We start from the raw sequence: 14,962 nt of genomic DNA, 5'->3' as shown, positions 1-14,962 counted from the left end.
AGAAAATTGCATAAGATAGACCACATCAGTTCTAGAGTATTAATGATCTGTGAGCAAGCAGATGGCGACTACTGGATGGCATATATTATGTATCGGAAACTAGAGATAATGCAGTCTATCCAATGCAATTTTCTGAATCAGCACCCCAAATGACCAAACCAAATCTAAAGTTGACCAAAAACTGATTCGTAAGCCTTTAGTAATGTTGTAGAGTAGTCCTTGGTCAAAGTGGTCCCTGGTCAAAAAAAGGTTGGGAAACACTCTTCCACACTGTGGAATTAATACTGTTTGACACCACTTGCTGCCTCACCACACTAGAGAATGAGTCCACTTTAAATCCAGTTGCTGCCTCCTGCAGAATTCTGGGGTTTGTAGTTTAGGGAGGAGGCTTTAACAATCTGACCAAACTACAAACCCCAGAATTCTGCAGGAGGCAGAAACCGGTTTTTAAGTGGATTTTTTCTCTAGTGTGATGAAGATCAATGTTATGAAATCCTTGGATTTAGATCTTAAGAATTCAAAATGATCTTAACAGATTAGAGAGATGGGCCAAAACTAACAAAATGAAGTTCAACAGGACAAATGCAAGATACTCCACTTAAGCAGGAAAAAAAATGAAATGCAAAGATACAGAATGGGGGATGCCTGGCTCGAGAGCAGTACGTGTGAAAAAGATCTTGGGGTCCTTGTGGACAAGTTAAATATGAGCCAACAATGTGGTGCGGCGGCAAAAAAAGCCAATGGGATTTTGGCCTGCATCAATAGGAGCATAGTGTCTAGATCCAGGGAAGTCATGCTACCCCTCTCTTCAGCCTTGGTTAGACCACACCTGGAATATTGTGTCCCATTCTGGGCACCACAATTGAAGAGAGATATTGACAAGCTGGAATGTGTCCGGAGGAGGGCAACTAAAACGATGAAGGGTCTGGAGAACAAGCCCTATGAGGAGCGGTTTAAAGAGCTGGGCATGTTTAGCCTGAAGAAGAGAAGGCTGAGAAGAGACATGATAGTCATGTATAAATATGTGAGAGGAAGTCATAGGGAGGAGGGAGCAAGCTTGTTTTCAGCAGTCCTGGAGACTAGGACGTGGAGCAATGGCTTCAAAATACAAGAAAGGAGATTCCATCTGAACATGAGGAAGAACTTCCTAACTGTGAGAGCTGTTCAGCAGTGGAACTCTTTACTCTGAAGTGTGGTGGAGGCTCCTTCTTTGGCAGCTTTCAAGCAGAGGCTGGATGGCCATCTGTCGGGGGTGATTTGAATTTAATTTTCCTGCTTCTTGGCAGGGGGTTGGACTGGATGACCCATGAGGTCTCTTCCAACTATGATTCTGACTTGAATATCTCTACATACTTGAGAAAACTATGTCTCTCATGTGCATGAAACATGACCTATTAACAACTAGTTTCAATGGCTAAAATAGATGATCTTCTAACACAGGTATGGGAAAACTTTGACCCTCCAGGTGTTTTGGACTTCAACTCCCACAATTCCTAACAGCCTATCAGCTGTTAGGAATTATGGGAGTTGGAGTCCAAAACACCTGGAGGGACCAAGTTTGCTTAAACCAGATGTAAGTGGAGGTCTTGAACGAAAAGCCCTTCTGCAGCTCCCCGCAGGCAGTGTCTGCGAGGCGTCCTCTTGGCCGCCAGGGCGGCGCTCGCCACTTTGAGCCACTTCCGGCGCCGGGAAGAGGGGCACACGGCTTTTTTGCTTCTGTTCCGGCGGCTTCTCGGCCATGGGGGAAGCAGGGCTGAGGGCTCTCTCCGGTGGGAAGGCCGCCTCTTCCTCGTCTTCTCCCTCTCCGGCCTCGGGGTCCAGGGCTGAAGACTCGGGCTGGGGACGCGTCCGGGAGCTCTTCCGCCGCGAGTGGGTGAAGAGGCGGGAGGGGGCAGCTACACTCTGCAATTAACACAGTTTGACACCGCTTGAACCTTCTGTGACGCAATGTTGTTATGGAATCCTGGAAGTTAAGGAAGGAAGGCCAGATCTAAAGCAGACGAATGAAGGATTTAACATTTATGAGGCATGGGCCAACTTGGGCCTTCCCTCCAGTTGTTTTGGACTCCCAACTCCCACCATTCCTAACAGTCTCAGGCCCTTTCCTTTTCCCCCTCAACCACTTATAAATATCTTATAGGGTTTGAAAAGTCAGTAATCTTATAATACATGACTTTTACCACCTATATGGCCCCCTGCTGGTTCGAACTTGGGGAGTGGGCTGAGCTCCCACTGTTAGGCCCAGGTTCTGCCAACCTAGTAGTTCAAAAACATGCAAATGTGAGAAAATCAATAGGTACCGTGTCTGCGGGAAGGTAATGGTGCTCCATGCAGTCATGTTGGCCACATGACCTTGGAGGTATCTATGGACAACACCTGCTCTTCAGCTTAGAAATGGAGATGAGCTCCACCCACCAGAGTCGGACATGACAAATGTCAGGGGAAACTTTTACCTTTACTTTCCCACCTATATACCTATTATAATCACTGGTCACTTCCTCTCCCCTCAAAAACAAGAATCATAAAATAAAATAAATATAAAGTTAACTTCCCATCTTTTTTAAAAATTTATTTGGTTTACCGGTACCGGTGGCGCAGTGGGTTAAAGCACTGAGCTGCTGAGCTTGTTGATCGAATTCCGGGGAGTGGCATGAGCTTCCGCTGTCAGCCCTAGCTTCTGCCAACCTAGCAGTTCGAAAACATGAAAATGTGAGTAGATCAATAGGTACCTCTCCGGCGGGAAGGTAACGGTGCTCCATGCAGTCATGCCAGCCACATGACCTTGGAGGTGTCTACGGACAACGCTGGCTCTTCGGCTTAGAAATGGAGATGAGCACCACACCCCAGAGTCAGACATGACTGGACTTAATGTCAGGGGACTACCTTTACCTTTACCTTAAATATATAGTATCCAAGTAAAGTGGTGGAACATAGTGTTTTAAAGAAAAGTAGGAAAGTAAAGAAATAGAGGTGTATATATAAAAAAGAGGAGGGGAAAATAAAAGTCCGGTCACTTCCTTCTAGTCCTACACGGGTTCAATTTTGTTGTCTATATAATCTTCCTAATTTCTGATTGTCCACTCTTATGATTCATAGTTATGTGATATTCACAATTATAATTCTTTGCTTCTCTTTTCTATGTATTCATCCACCTGTACCCAGTTTGTTTGTTTACCCGGATTTCCTGTGTTCCTCTTTAATAAAAAAGTTAATGTGTCCATATCTTTAATTTCATTTTATCTTTTTTATCCATTGATCCTTCTCCGGTATTTCCATCTGCTTCCAAAATTTCGCATAATTTATTCTAGCGGCAGTTGTCATGTGCATAAATAAAATGTCTTCATTCGTGTCCAATTTTATATCCCCATCAATAATTCCTAATAAGTAATATTCCGGTTTTCTTGGAAATTTCTTTTTGAAGATTTGTTGACATTTTTCATGGATCCCTTTCCAATATTTCTGAGCTTCCCTACAGGTCCACCAGAAATGGTAAAAGCTCCCTTCATGATAGTTCCAACAGTTTTTTGATGTATTTTTGTACATGTGGTTTAGTTTTATCAGCATGATAAAACTTTTGCAGTGACCTGTGGAACATTTTTAGCCAGTTTTCTTTTATATCAGTTGGGGACTTCTGGTGGGCCAGCATGGTGGCAGGAGCACCTCGCTGAAGCTCCCAGTGAGGTACCGTGTTGAGCAGCCAGGTAGAGCCTGTAGCTCCCCTCCCCAACCGGATTGAGTTAACTTCCCATCTTAAGTGGACTTCCCACCTATGATGAAATTATTATTGTCATCTCAATTATTTTGAAACTTATACTCTCCTTAAGCAACATTGACCAGAATGGCTATCCGGTCACCAAAAACTTACTGGGTTTTGCAGGCTTAACACTTAAGTACGTAACTTTCATAATAATCTGCTATAGGAAATGTCACATCATTTAATGGCTGGAACTCTAGGCTGGATAGTTTGGATTTTCATGAGGCATTTTCTTTTGCAGTGATCATAATCGATACCCAGAAGAAACTTATAATATAATGAAAGCAACGTTTACAGGTGGCATTGTTGGCTTGTTCTATGGAGGTATACCTGGTTTTGTTTATGCCAAGAAGCGGTATATTGAGCAGAGTGAAGGAGAAGTTTTCCATAATCGTCTGGATGCCGTGGTATGGACCAATATCTCTCACGGTAGAGCACACATTGACAATGTTCTGTAGAACCACCCCCCCACCCTTTATTGTTAAGTGACAGTTTTCAGTTTGGGTTTCCATGAAGCATTTTCTTTTGCAGTGAACTATTCTTTGTGGTCTCAATTTAGTTAACTGTAAAAAAAATATTAACAGGTCAGTCATCACAGATTTCCTGTTGTTTGAGGTCATGTTTTGTTTTTGGGGTTTTTTTTTTTTACCGGAAGTGGTCTCAACCTGTGGGTCCCCAGATGTTTTGGCCTTCAGCTCCCAGAAATCTTAACAGCTGGTAAACTAGCTGACATTTCTGGGAGTTGTAGGCCAAAACACCTGGAGACCCACAGGTTGAGAACCACTGGTTGATGTTTGTCTGTTTTGACTGCTGTGACCCGCCTCAAGCCACTAAGAGAGGCAGGTAAGAAATAAATTATTATTGCTATTATTACTCAGTTCTGAGTCAATAGCTGAACGATCAGTTAATGATAAAAACAAGTGTGAGTGTATGTACGAACCATTTTTCTAGTCATGGTAACACTTAAGCTGACATAATTGTTCTAATCCACTTTCTGTCAGTAAAGGCTCAAATAGAGTATGCATATTGTTACGGCTTTTGAAGCATACAAATTTTTATGAAAGCTTATGTTAAGGATATGTTCAAGACAGCTATTTTCTGCTTCTAGGTGAAATATTTAGCGGGAGGTAGGGAAATATTTAGTTTTACATGCAGTTTTAATTGAGTATTTTTTATTGTATCTTGACTATATCTTTAACATATATCAGTGACATAAATATTTAATTGTAATTTGATTGTTTTTAAATTTTGTATTTCATTTGTCATGCTTTTAAATATATTGGGTTGTGTTATGTTATACTATGCTGCCTTGAGTCCCCATGAGGAGAGAGGAGGGGTAGAAATAAAGTTAATAAATAAAAATACTTAGGATAGGAGTGGTAATTGCAGACTGCCTGGAGATTTGAACCGCAGTGCCCATTGTTCCCATTATTAGCTATGCTGCCTAGGACTTCTAGGAGCATACATGAAGGCCTTCATGATTCCCTCCCCCAGTACAAAACACTGCACTAATATGCCTGATTTTCCCCCATTAATGTTTGATATGGGGCATATAGAACAGCACTGTGAACTTCATAAACATTGTGTTGTAGCCCAATAAATTTTGCTCCCTATTTTTCTTCACAGCAATCTGCACATCGTGCAGGAACCAGAGGCTTCATCCGTTATGGCTGGCGTTGGAGCTGGAGAATTGCGGCATTCGTGGCAATATTCAAGTATGTGTGGCTGTTATTAACTATGAAAGAGAAACACAGTTGGTGTGAATTCCAGAGATACATTAAGGGTGGGAAATAATTTTAGAATAGTTACTCATATAAGCAGCGACTTGTCAGATGATTAGAAGGACTGCCTTTGAATCTTCTGCCATCTGCCGCATCTCTGATGGAACAAAGGCATGGCTTCTGTCCTCCAAACCAGCATATTTCCTAATATTTTCAATCCTTTAAAAAAGGAAACTGAATTTTGAGAACTGGCTTTTTTGTCTTAGAACTTTTATAGTCCTTCAGTGACAGTAGACCAGAAAATGGGGATATTCAGAGGATAAGAAGCATAATAATTTATGAATGCAAAGTCCAAAATGGCAGATACATACAGATTGCTATTTACCCAAAATCACTTTCAGATTCAATATGGAATCATTGATCAATAGCTATCACTACAATATATTTTCTTCAGTGGGTTACATTCAATGCCTATAGGCAAACTGTAATAGGATGCAATTCTTTACATCTTGATATAGGAATAAGCACCACTGAACATAGCAAGAATTGACTACTAGAGGAATATATTTAGGATTGTGATATTACTTTTCTTCTTTGGACTAAAAAGATCCAGAAGAAGGCTTTTCTGTGTTTCAGTCTCACTATCAATATTTATAATTACTGCTTTTGCAAGTTAGTGAATATGATAATCATGGACGAAGGGACCGCTCTCCTCAATGTATAACATATTAATGATAGACACATTTAGAAATTCCAGCAGGTTCAAAGCAGTATGAGAGGCAGACGGAATTCCTCTATGTCAGAGACAAATTCGGACTTCATGTGAAATAAGTAACTTCTCAGAACATCTACAATTATTAAAGCATCTTTTTTAGTCCTGATACATGAAAACAGACAGGACTTAACAGGACAGCGTTTGGGTCTTCAGAAATAAAACAAATCCCGAAATTTAGTAGAGTCCTTGCTGATGCTTGTCTTTCTCCTTCTCCCGCAGCACAGTGAGCACTGGACTCACTGCGTACCGTGACAAAATTGCCCTCAGCCACTTCGCTATTGCAGGAGGTAAGGCTCTAATTCTTTTGAGTTTTCTCTCATTCTCTTTTTTAGTAATGCAGAGATTTTGATTGAGGAGGATTAGATTCAGAAAGCCAGAGGCTTCCTTTATTGTCACTAGTTAACCAGAAGATACAGTAAATCATTTAGTAATATGCATCATTGTTTAAAAGAAATATTCGGAATATTTGTTACTACCCTGTTCATTTCATAAAATCACCTCACAAACCGTGTACTTATGATCACAATATTAACATTGAGCAGATTTTTCTGGTTCTTGGGTGAAATATTGTTAAAGGATTTTGAAATTAGATGATTACTAAATTATTAAAGCTATAATCTCATTTCAACTTAATTGACAGGAGCAGTGGGTTAAACTCTTGTGCCAGCAGACTGTTGACCGAAAGGTCAGCGGTTCAAATCCGGGGAGCAGGGTGAGCTCCCATCTGTCATCTCCAGCTTCTCATGTGGAGACATGAAAGAAGCCTCTCACAGGATGGTAAAACATCCAAGCGTCCCTTGGGCAGCGTCCTTGCAGACAGACAATTCTCTCACAGCAGAAGTGATTTGCAGTTTCTCAAGTCACTCCTGACACACACACACAAAATTAATGGATCATGAAGCTCCACTTATTTCATTAATTTACCTCTAAACAGAAACACATAGCTCAACCAGAGAACTGGAAACCTAACTAAAGAGAGATAGGTTTTCTGCTGTGCTTTGACTGGCAGATTTTGCTTATTAATAACTTCCATCTTGAGGAAAACCATTTATAAGCTTGGTGTGAAACATAAGCGGATTTTTATTTGTATTTTTGTGGCTGAAGGAATGAAAAGCTATATTTTAAAATACTTCAAAAATTGTTAATTCTCCCAATTTTCTGTCTAGATTGGTTTGGGGTAAAGCTGCTTCAGTTTTCTGGCACAGCATTGTGATAAAGCAAATGCAGTGGTTTATCATATCCTTTTAATTCATTTGGGCTTGTATTTTGTACTTTGTTCATCAACGGAATTGGAGCTTTTGGTGGTTATTCTTTTGACTTGCTTTTCAAAAGTTACCATTGTAATTTTCAATAGGATAATCCAAATATCTGATATCTTTGGTACGAATTTTGAAAAGTAATCTTTCTTTGGTAAGAGACTGGGAAAAACAGCATATTTTTCCTTTGTCAGAATCTGTAAACCAGATCAATTCCTGTACGCTATTAAAATCTCTTACAGTTTATGATTAGCCAGCATTCATTGCTTACTTTTGCCTCAAAATCATGAATGAGAGAACAGTTATTTTTCTGTATTGTACTTGATCTTATTTGTAAGCTGCCTTTTATGTTCTGATGTTGGTTTTGTTTTGTTTTTAGCTTGTACAGGAGGCTTGTTCAGACTGAATTTGGGTTTGAGAGGTTTGCTTGGCGGAAGCATTTTGGGGGCGTTGTTGGGGTGAGTTACTCACATGTCCACACATGCAAAGATGTTCCAGGAAGGAGAATCACCATGTTTAACTACGTAGATGTGATTGTTTTCAGAGCTAAGCCTATGCTAATGTTTGAAACTCAGCAGCATTTTACAGAATACTGTAAATTCTTCTCAACTTTAGTCACAATCCTATTTTTTTTCTTTTTTCATTGATGATAACTATTTCTCCCTTCCACCTTCTTAGTTTTTCTTCTTTTCACATTAATATTTACTTCTTGAATAGATTTACCTTTCTCTCTCTGAATAGGCAGAATCATAATATGGTCCAATTCAATGTCCAAAGTGCCGTTGTGCCTGCTAGCCAAAAGCCTCGTTCCAAAACCACGATTTCAGTGGTCAGCTGATCAGTCTAGCACGGTGTTGGTGCCAAGCTGATATTTCATTTTGGTGTTGTTGTTTTGTTGTGCCTCTAAATAATCTTGAATGTATTAAAATCCTGTTACAGGATTTGCTTGAGGAAATTTATTCAGAGGAAGTTTGCCATTTATGGCAATGCACTGTGAAAAATTGGAATATTTATTTATTTTTTATTTATTTATTTACTTTATTTGTATACCGCTGTTCTCAGCCCTTAGGCGACTCACAGCGGTTAACAACAAGAACAGCAAAGATTCAATGCTACCATCACACAGTATAAAAAACAGTTAACATCGTAACATATTATAGAAAAGTATACAATTAACAACAATATACAATTAACACCAATAGCCATTCACTAGCGTCTCATCACTAAAAACATGATCCAGATCCGTTATCCATTGTTCCATTCCTATGTTCATTACATTCATTGCACTGACTATTTGAACGCCTGCTCAAACAACCAGGTTTTCACTTTCTTGCGGAATACCATTAATGATGGAGCTAGTCTAATGTCCGTGGGAAGGAATAATTACCTTTGTCCCCATGTAAGCCGCCTGAGTCCCTTCAGGGAGATGGAGGCGGAGTATAAAAATAAGGTTATTATTATTTATTATTATGGTCAGGTCCAATCTGAAATAATAGTGTGTTTAATTCGGGAGGATATGCATCATATATGTTATGCCCATATTCAAGAACATGGACATAAGATACTTATGTGTAGATGCACCACGTAAGTATCTCATGTCTAAATTATTTATATATAGAGAGGGAGAGGGAGGGAGAGATGACTTCTTAGGCTGAGAGTTTATAACTGGCCCAAAGTCGCCCAATCGGTTTTCATGGCAGATTGGGGGTTTCAACCCTTTTTCCCTAGTCTCCTAATCCAGCACTCAAACCAACAAACTACATGTGCTTTCAAGTTACTTGTTACATGTTAACAGTGGTTATATTCATCAGGGAATCAAATCTGGCTTACAGTATATTGCCACATTGGCTACCATTGTTACTATCAGCTTCCTCATTCTCCTGCTCCCAAAGCACTTTGAAATAGCATGGGAAGCTTTCTTTATAGGGAACCACTGGCTCTAAACAATGTGAACTCTCTTAAAGAGAGTTTTCTGAAGCCAGTGAGATTCAGATATTAAACGCAAGGGTTTTGGAGCACAAGACTTCATGAAATGGAAACTACAGGGACCATCCTCGTTCCCCCCCCCCCCCCCCCCACACACACCACACACTTTTACTGGGTTTATGTGTCTAAACAACCTTGTCATACTAAGGATGATATGTCAACAGATTACCATTTCCAGATCAGGACACTTTGTTCTTGGTACAGCTCTGATAGTTGTAAAGTATATTGAATGATGAGTATTTGGTTTAGAGTAGTGGTTCCCAAACTTTGGTATTCTGGGTGTTTTGGATTTCAAGTCTCAGAGGATCCTGCAGCTTGTCCAAAGGCCAAGAATTAAGGGAGCTGAGGTCCAAAACATCTGGAGGACCAGAGTTTGAAAATCACTGGTTTGTAGTATGGAAATGAGTTCTATTTTGCAACTTTTTTTTAAAAAAAAAGGAAAATGGATTGGGGGAGAGGAAGAAGATGCAAGGAATAGTGAGGTGTTGTGTGACTGTCATAATGGTTGACACTTTTAAGTGTTCCTGTGGCGTCTTCCAACAGCGTCCCAGCAGGAGGATTATTGATGGCAGCACAAAATCTTACTGGCGAATCCTTGCTTGAGAAAAGAAAACAGAAACAAAGGGAGCTATATGAACAGAAGCTGGCAGAATGGTAAGGAACTGGTGCAGTTACGTACATTTTGTTACCTCTGGCATTGAACTATTATGGATTTATCTACACAAAGAAAGGTATATCTTGATCTCCCCCTAATTGTTACTGTATTCTCTAATGAAGTGGTGCTATGCTCTGAATTATTTTGTTTCAAACTAGCATATCTTTGTAATGGCCCATGATATTGATTACAGTTGTTTTATACCTGCAGCTATTGTTCCATTTTACTGATCTTGACCACCTGGGGGGTGGGTTGTGATGTTTTTGTTGGTTGTTATTGCTTTTGTGGTATTGTCTTAGCACTTTTTGTATCTTGCGTGTTTGCACCTTTGAGTGCTTTATGAGCCGCCCTGAATCCCTCTGGGATATGCTGTCAGGGAATAAATAAAGTGTAATATTGTGTGTGTGTCTATGGTATTCGTAAAACTTTTATCCAGCACTGCGTTTTCAATGAGTTTATTAGTAGTTCCCTGACCTAAACTTTTCAAATACATCAGTCTTTGAATGTCTGGTTAAAAAAAGATACTGCTATTTTCAGTTTGTCCATTCAGATTGCAGATGAGTATTATAGGCAGTAGAGTATTTGCAGATGAATATGCTATTGCAAAAATACATAAATGGCTTATTGATAGCCTTGATTCCTGCATAGCTACATCTCTTAAGTGCTATATTGCTGATAAGAACAGTAGACTGTCTAAACAAAGAGTGAGCTTCATTTTGAGTATTCTATGAAGGAAAAAACTCCTTCTGAGACTGATTGTAAATTTCCAGTTATATGTTACAGGGTTGTTTTCACCCTCTGCTAAGCCATATAGGGAGCTTGAAATTTAAGTTTACTTTTTTGTTGTGTTCTCAAAAATTTCAATCCTTTTTATTGCTTTAGGGAGACCAGCCTTAAATTCACTGACAACATTTCAGGAGAAATGGATATTGCCTTTCAAGAAGGAAGTGGGGATGAGAGTACTGGAAAGATGCAAGGATTACAAAATTTCCCCCCCAAATCCTGAATCATGAATGGACCACAAATTGTCTTAGTGCTGAACATTGAATTCCATCAAATTATGTCAAAGGAATGTGCACTAAGATATTTCTTACATGTTGTCACCCAGAACAACAACAACAACAACAAAAGACTCAGCAGAAAGAGCAAAACTAGCAAACTTAGAAATTCGTTTTGTGAGATAAATGCCTGATTTTTTGCTGGACAGGAGAGACGTTTTTGTGGACATGCAAAATGAAGTAAGGGACACAGATAAGGACAAAATATTCTTCGACAGGATGAGTTGTGAGAATGGAAGATGTTATCAGAACTAGTTCTGTGGATCAGTGAGCAATATCCTGAATGAATAAAATACTGTAAAAATAATTATTTGGTATTTCAGACCAAAGTCAATAAAGTAATATAACTTATAAGTATCTGTTACCTGGAATATTTTTCCCTATAAGATATATTGCACTGTCTGAGTAAACACTGTCCAGAGAAATCCAAGCTTTATGGAACCTTTATTTAAATATGGTAAGTAGTCAGCCTATGCAGATGTGTGTTATTCTTTTTTCTGAATGTGTATTGCATATAGACTATTAAAAAAAACTTTTTAAAACATGATTTTTTTTTTATCTAGAGAAGTAGTGCATCTCAGATATTCAAGAAAGTCTAAGCATAAAGACTCTTGGGAGTTGTGTGAAAGCTTTAATGTTCACTGCAGTCCATACTCTTGTTACATCCACGATAGACTACTGCAATGTGCTCTATGTGGGGTTGCCTTTGAAGACTGCTCGGAAGCCTCAAATAGTCCAATGAGAGGCAGCCAGGTTGATAACTGGAGCAGCATACAGGAAGCACATAACTCCCATGCTGCATCAGCTCCACTGGCTGCCAGTTTGCTACCAGGCACAATTCAAAGTGCTGGTCTTGGCCTATAAAGCCCTAAACAGCCCCAGCCCAGTTTACCTATCTAAATGCCTTTCCCTTTATGAACCACTGCAAGACTAAAATCTTATGGGGAGGCCCTGCTCTCAGTCCCGCCACTGTCACAGGCATGATTGGCTGGGGACGAGAGAGGGGCCTTCTCAGTGATTGCCCCCCAAACCCTGCTATGGAACTTGCTCCCTGGCCAGATTCAGCCCCCTCCCTCCTGTCCTTCAGAAAGATTGTAAAAACTTGGCTGAGGGACCAAGCTATTGGGACAGTGCAATAAGGCAATAATCAGAAACCCACTCTGCTGATCAGAGCTGATATGGTTGTTTTGAGATGGTTTAAATAATTGATTTTAAAGAAGATATAACTGATTTTACTGTTAGTGCATATGTATAATTTATTTTATGTTCCAGAATTGAATGCTTGCCGTATATATGTTGTGCTCCGCGGGGTGAGAAGGACGAATATAAATGTTTTAAATAAATATAAATTAATTGATAGTTAAGGAATGAAACTAGGATAGTTAACCATGGCATAAGATGGCTAAATCTCTTCGATTACCACAGTTCAGTGTCAACACTTGAAAGTGTTCAGATAAACTATCTGATACCAAGAAGTACATAGGACTACCTATTTGTGTAAATGGTAGCTACTCTATAACAAAAAAAAAAGTCATTAATGGTATTTTGTTGGAATCATCAATGAAAGAAGATAGAAGAAAGATAAAGCCTTGAATTTGATTAGGTTGATATCAGGCATTGCATTTATGCCTAGTTAAGTCTGATGAACTTTATTTGTGTTAGAAGAAACCTTGTTTTGTAAATATTGTAATATTATCATTTTTTGTTACAAGAAAAAGCCTCCAGAGGAAGTGAAAGACTGGTCTGTGTGTTTTTGTTTGTTTGGTCACTTTCTGGCTGTTGCTGCTCTGTTCCGCTGTTGCAGGTAGATTATACTACAATTCTTTTACAGGGAGGTCTTTTGATTGTAAGCTCACTTTTCCAACATACCCCACATAGAGGGTTTCCAGGTGGTCCCTCATCCATGTATTTACCACCCAACCTTGTTTATGTGAATCAAGGGTTGTGTTGTCAAATGCTTTCATGGAATTACTGGGTTGCTGTGAGTTTTTCAGGCTGTATGGCCATGTTCCAGTAGCATTGTCTCCTGATGTTTTGTCTACATCTGTCCAAGCATCCTCAGAGGTTTTATTTATTTATTTATTTATTTATTTATTTATTTATTTATTTACAACATTTATATCCTGCCTTTCTCACCCCGAAGGGAAATCAGAGCAGCTTACAAGTTATATGTACATGCAATATATTATATTATTAGCATAGCACAATATTAGCATTATATATTATAATATTGTACTACAGTGATCCCTCACTTATCGTGTTATGTTCCTGAAACGCGCGTTAGGTGAAATTCCACAATGTAGGGACACCCCCTCACCTTCCCTCTTTGCCCTCCTTACCTTCCTCTTCCTGTTCCTTGTCGCTGCATAGGGCCTCTTGCCGCTGCTTGGGCCCTGCAATGAGGAGGAGGAAGAGGAAGGTAAGATGGGTGAGGGGTGGCTCCTCTTGCCCCCTCGCCCTCTTTACGTTCCTCATCCTCTTTGCCATCTGGGCCTCTTGCTGCGATGCCACATGGGCAAAATTCATTTTTTTAAAAACTCGCGGAACAGTGCGTCCGTGATAAGCGGACTGCAAAGGATTGAGGGACCACTGTATATTACTATACTGCAGTATTATTAGTAATATTACATGTAATTTAAAATATATAATTATTATATTATTTTATTATTAGTATTATATTGTATTACAATATTATGATCAATATTATATGTACATGCAATGTATTCTGTTATTAGCATAGCGCAATATTAGTATTATATAGTAATATTACATGTAATATATAATATACAATTATTATATTGTATTATATTATTAGTAGTATATTGCATTACATTATATTGTCTGTGACGTTTGAACAAACCTCTGAAAATGCTTGCCACAGGTGTGATGTGTGTGTGTGTGTGTTTCAGGAGTGACTTGAGAAACTGCAAATCACTCCTGCAAGTGAAACGTCAAGAGAGAATCCTACAGCAACGTGGCCATACAGCCCGAAAAAACTCACAGCAACCCAAACAAGGGATTCTCAGTATACATGCACTTCTCCTCTCCCTGGCTGTTTCAGCCCATTATTCTTGTGATAAACTCTTTCTTGAAATTACTGGTGAAAAATTATTTCCTTTTTGTGTGCAAAATTGAGCACATGATAAATGAGTCAAAGCATTTGCAACAAACATGGCTTGAGAGAAAAGGAGTGAAAGGAAGCCACAAAACACAATGATAGTTTTTATGAATTGGCCCATAGAATATTCTGCTTATTGCGCTTCTAAGCCATTCTTTATCTCTCGGGTGCCCCAAATCACTCTTTTTATACATAGGGAAGTGGGAATAAAAATTAGTGTTTAATACAATTAACGAAAAAATGTTAATCTACAATAAAAGCATTAAATGAAAAGCTGTTCACATTACTTGGGCTAAAGTATTAACCAGAGTACGCTCGTGTGTTTTACTGCAAAGTGCAAAAGGCATACACATATTTTACATTTTCTATAAGTACAAAAAACAAAACAAAATCATAACCTTTGTTGCCTTATGCTGCAGTGGAGACATATATTTGTAAGAAGATTTGCTAAATGAAGCTAATTAAGTATATTTCTGTTTCAGCATAATTGCAGCTTTTCCTTGAATGCAATTTCATATACAGTAGTCAAGAAGGATAATGTGGAAAATGGGAGATAAGATGTTAGAATACATTTTGTTGAAAAGAGGAATTTAGATAGTTTGGTGGAAAAGTCTGAGCTTCTTCAAATATTCCAGTCTG

At 39.1% G+C, this 14,962-nt stretch overlaps 1 protein-coding gene across 1 annotated transcript; it reads left to right on the top strand.

Annotated features, from left to right (window-relative positions):
* Nucleotides 1-1,714: 1,714 nt before the first annotated feature.
* Nucleotides 1,715-11,559, top strand: TIMMDC1 (translocase of inner mitochondrial membrane domain containing 1). Its single transcript, XM_060770565.2, has 7 exons — nt 1,715-1,869; nt 3,996-4,161; nt 5,381-5,469; nt 6,470-6,537; nt 7,886-7,964; nt 10,036-10,146; nt 11,030-11,559. The coding sequence occupies exons 1-7, from the start codon at nt 1,739-1,741 to the stop codon at nt 11,151-11,153; spliced, it is 768 nt and encodes a 255-aa protein (XP_060626548.2). The 5' UTR covers nt 1,715-1,738; the 3' UTR covers nt 11,154-11,559.
* Nucleotides 11,560-14,962: the final 3,403 nt, after the last annotated feature.

Source organism: Anolis sagrei, chromosome 3 (genome assembly GCF_037176765.1).
Source record: "Anolis sagrei isolate rAnoSag1 chromosome 3, rAnoSag1.mat, whole genome shotgun sequence".
Taxonomy (NCBI): domain Eukaryota; kingdom Metazoa; phylum Chordata; class Lepidosauria; order Squamata; family Dactyloidae; genus Anolis; species Anolis sagrei.
Note: the sequence above shows the minus strand (reverse complement) of the source record. Positions and strands in the feature narration are given on the sequence as shown.

Coding starts and splice junctions, on each gene's coding strand:
- TIMMDC1 (XM_060770565.2), top strand. CDS start 1,739: ATGGGGGAAGCAGGGCTGAGGGCTCTCTCCGGTGGGAAGGCCGCCTCT. Junction 1,870..3,995: donor CGGGAGCTCTTCCGCCGCGA/GTGGGTGAAGAG, acceptor TTTCTTTTGCAG/TGATCATAATCGATACCCAG. Junction 6,538..7,885: donor CCACTTCGCTATTGCAGGAG/GTAAGGCTCTAA, acceptor TTTTGTTTTTAG/CTTGTACAGGAGGCTTGTTC.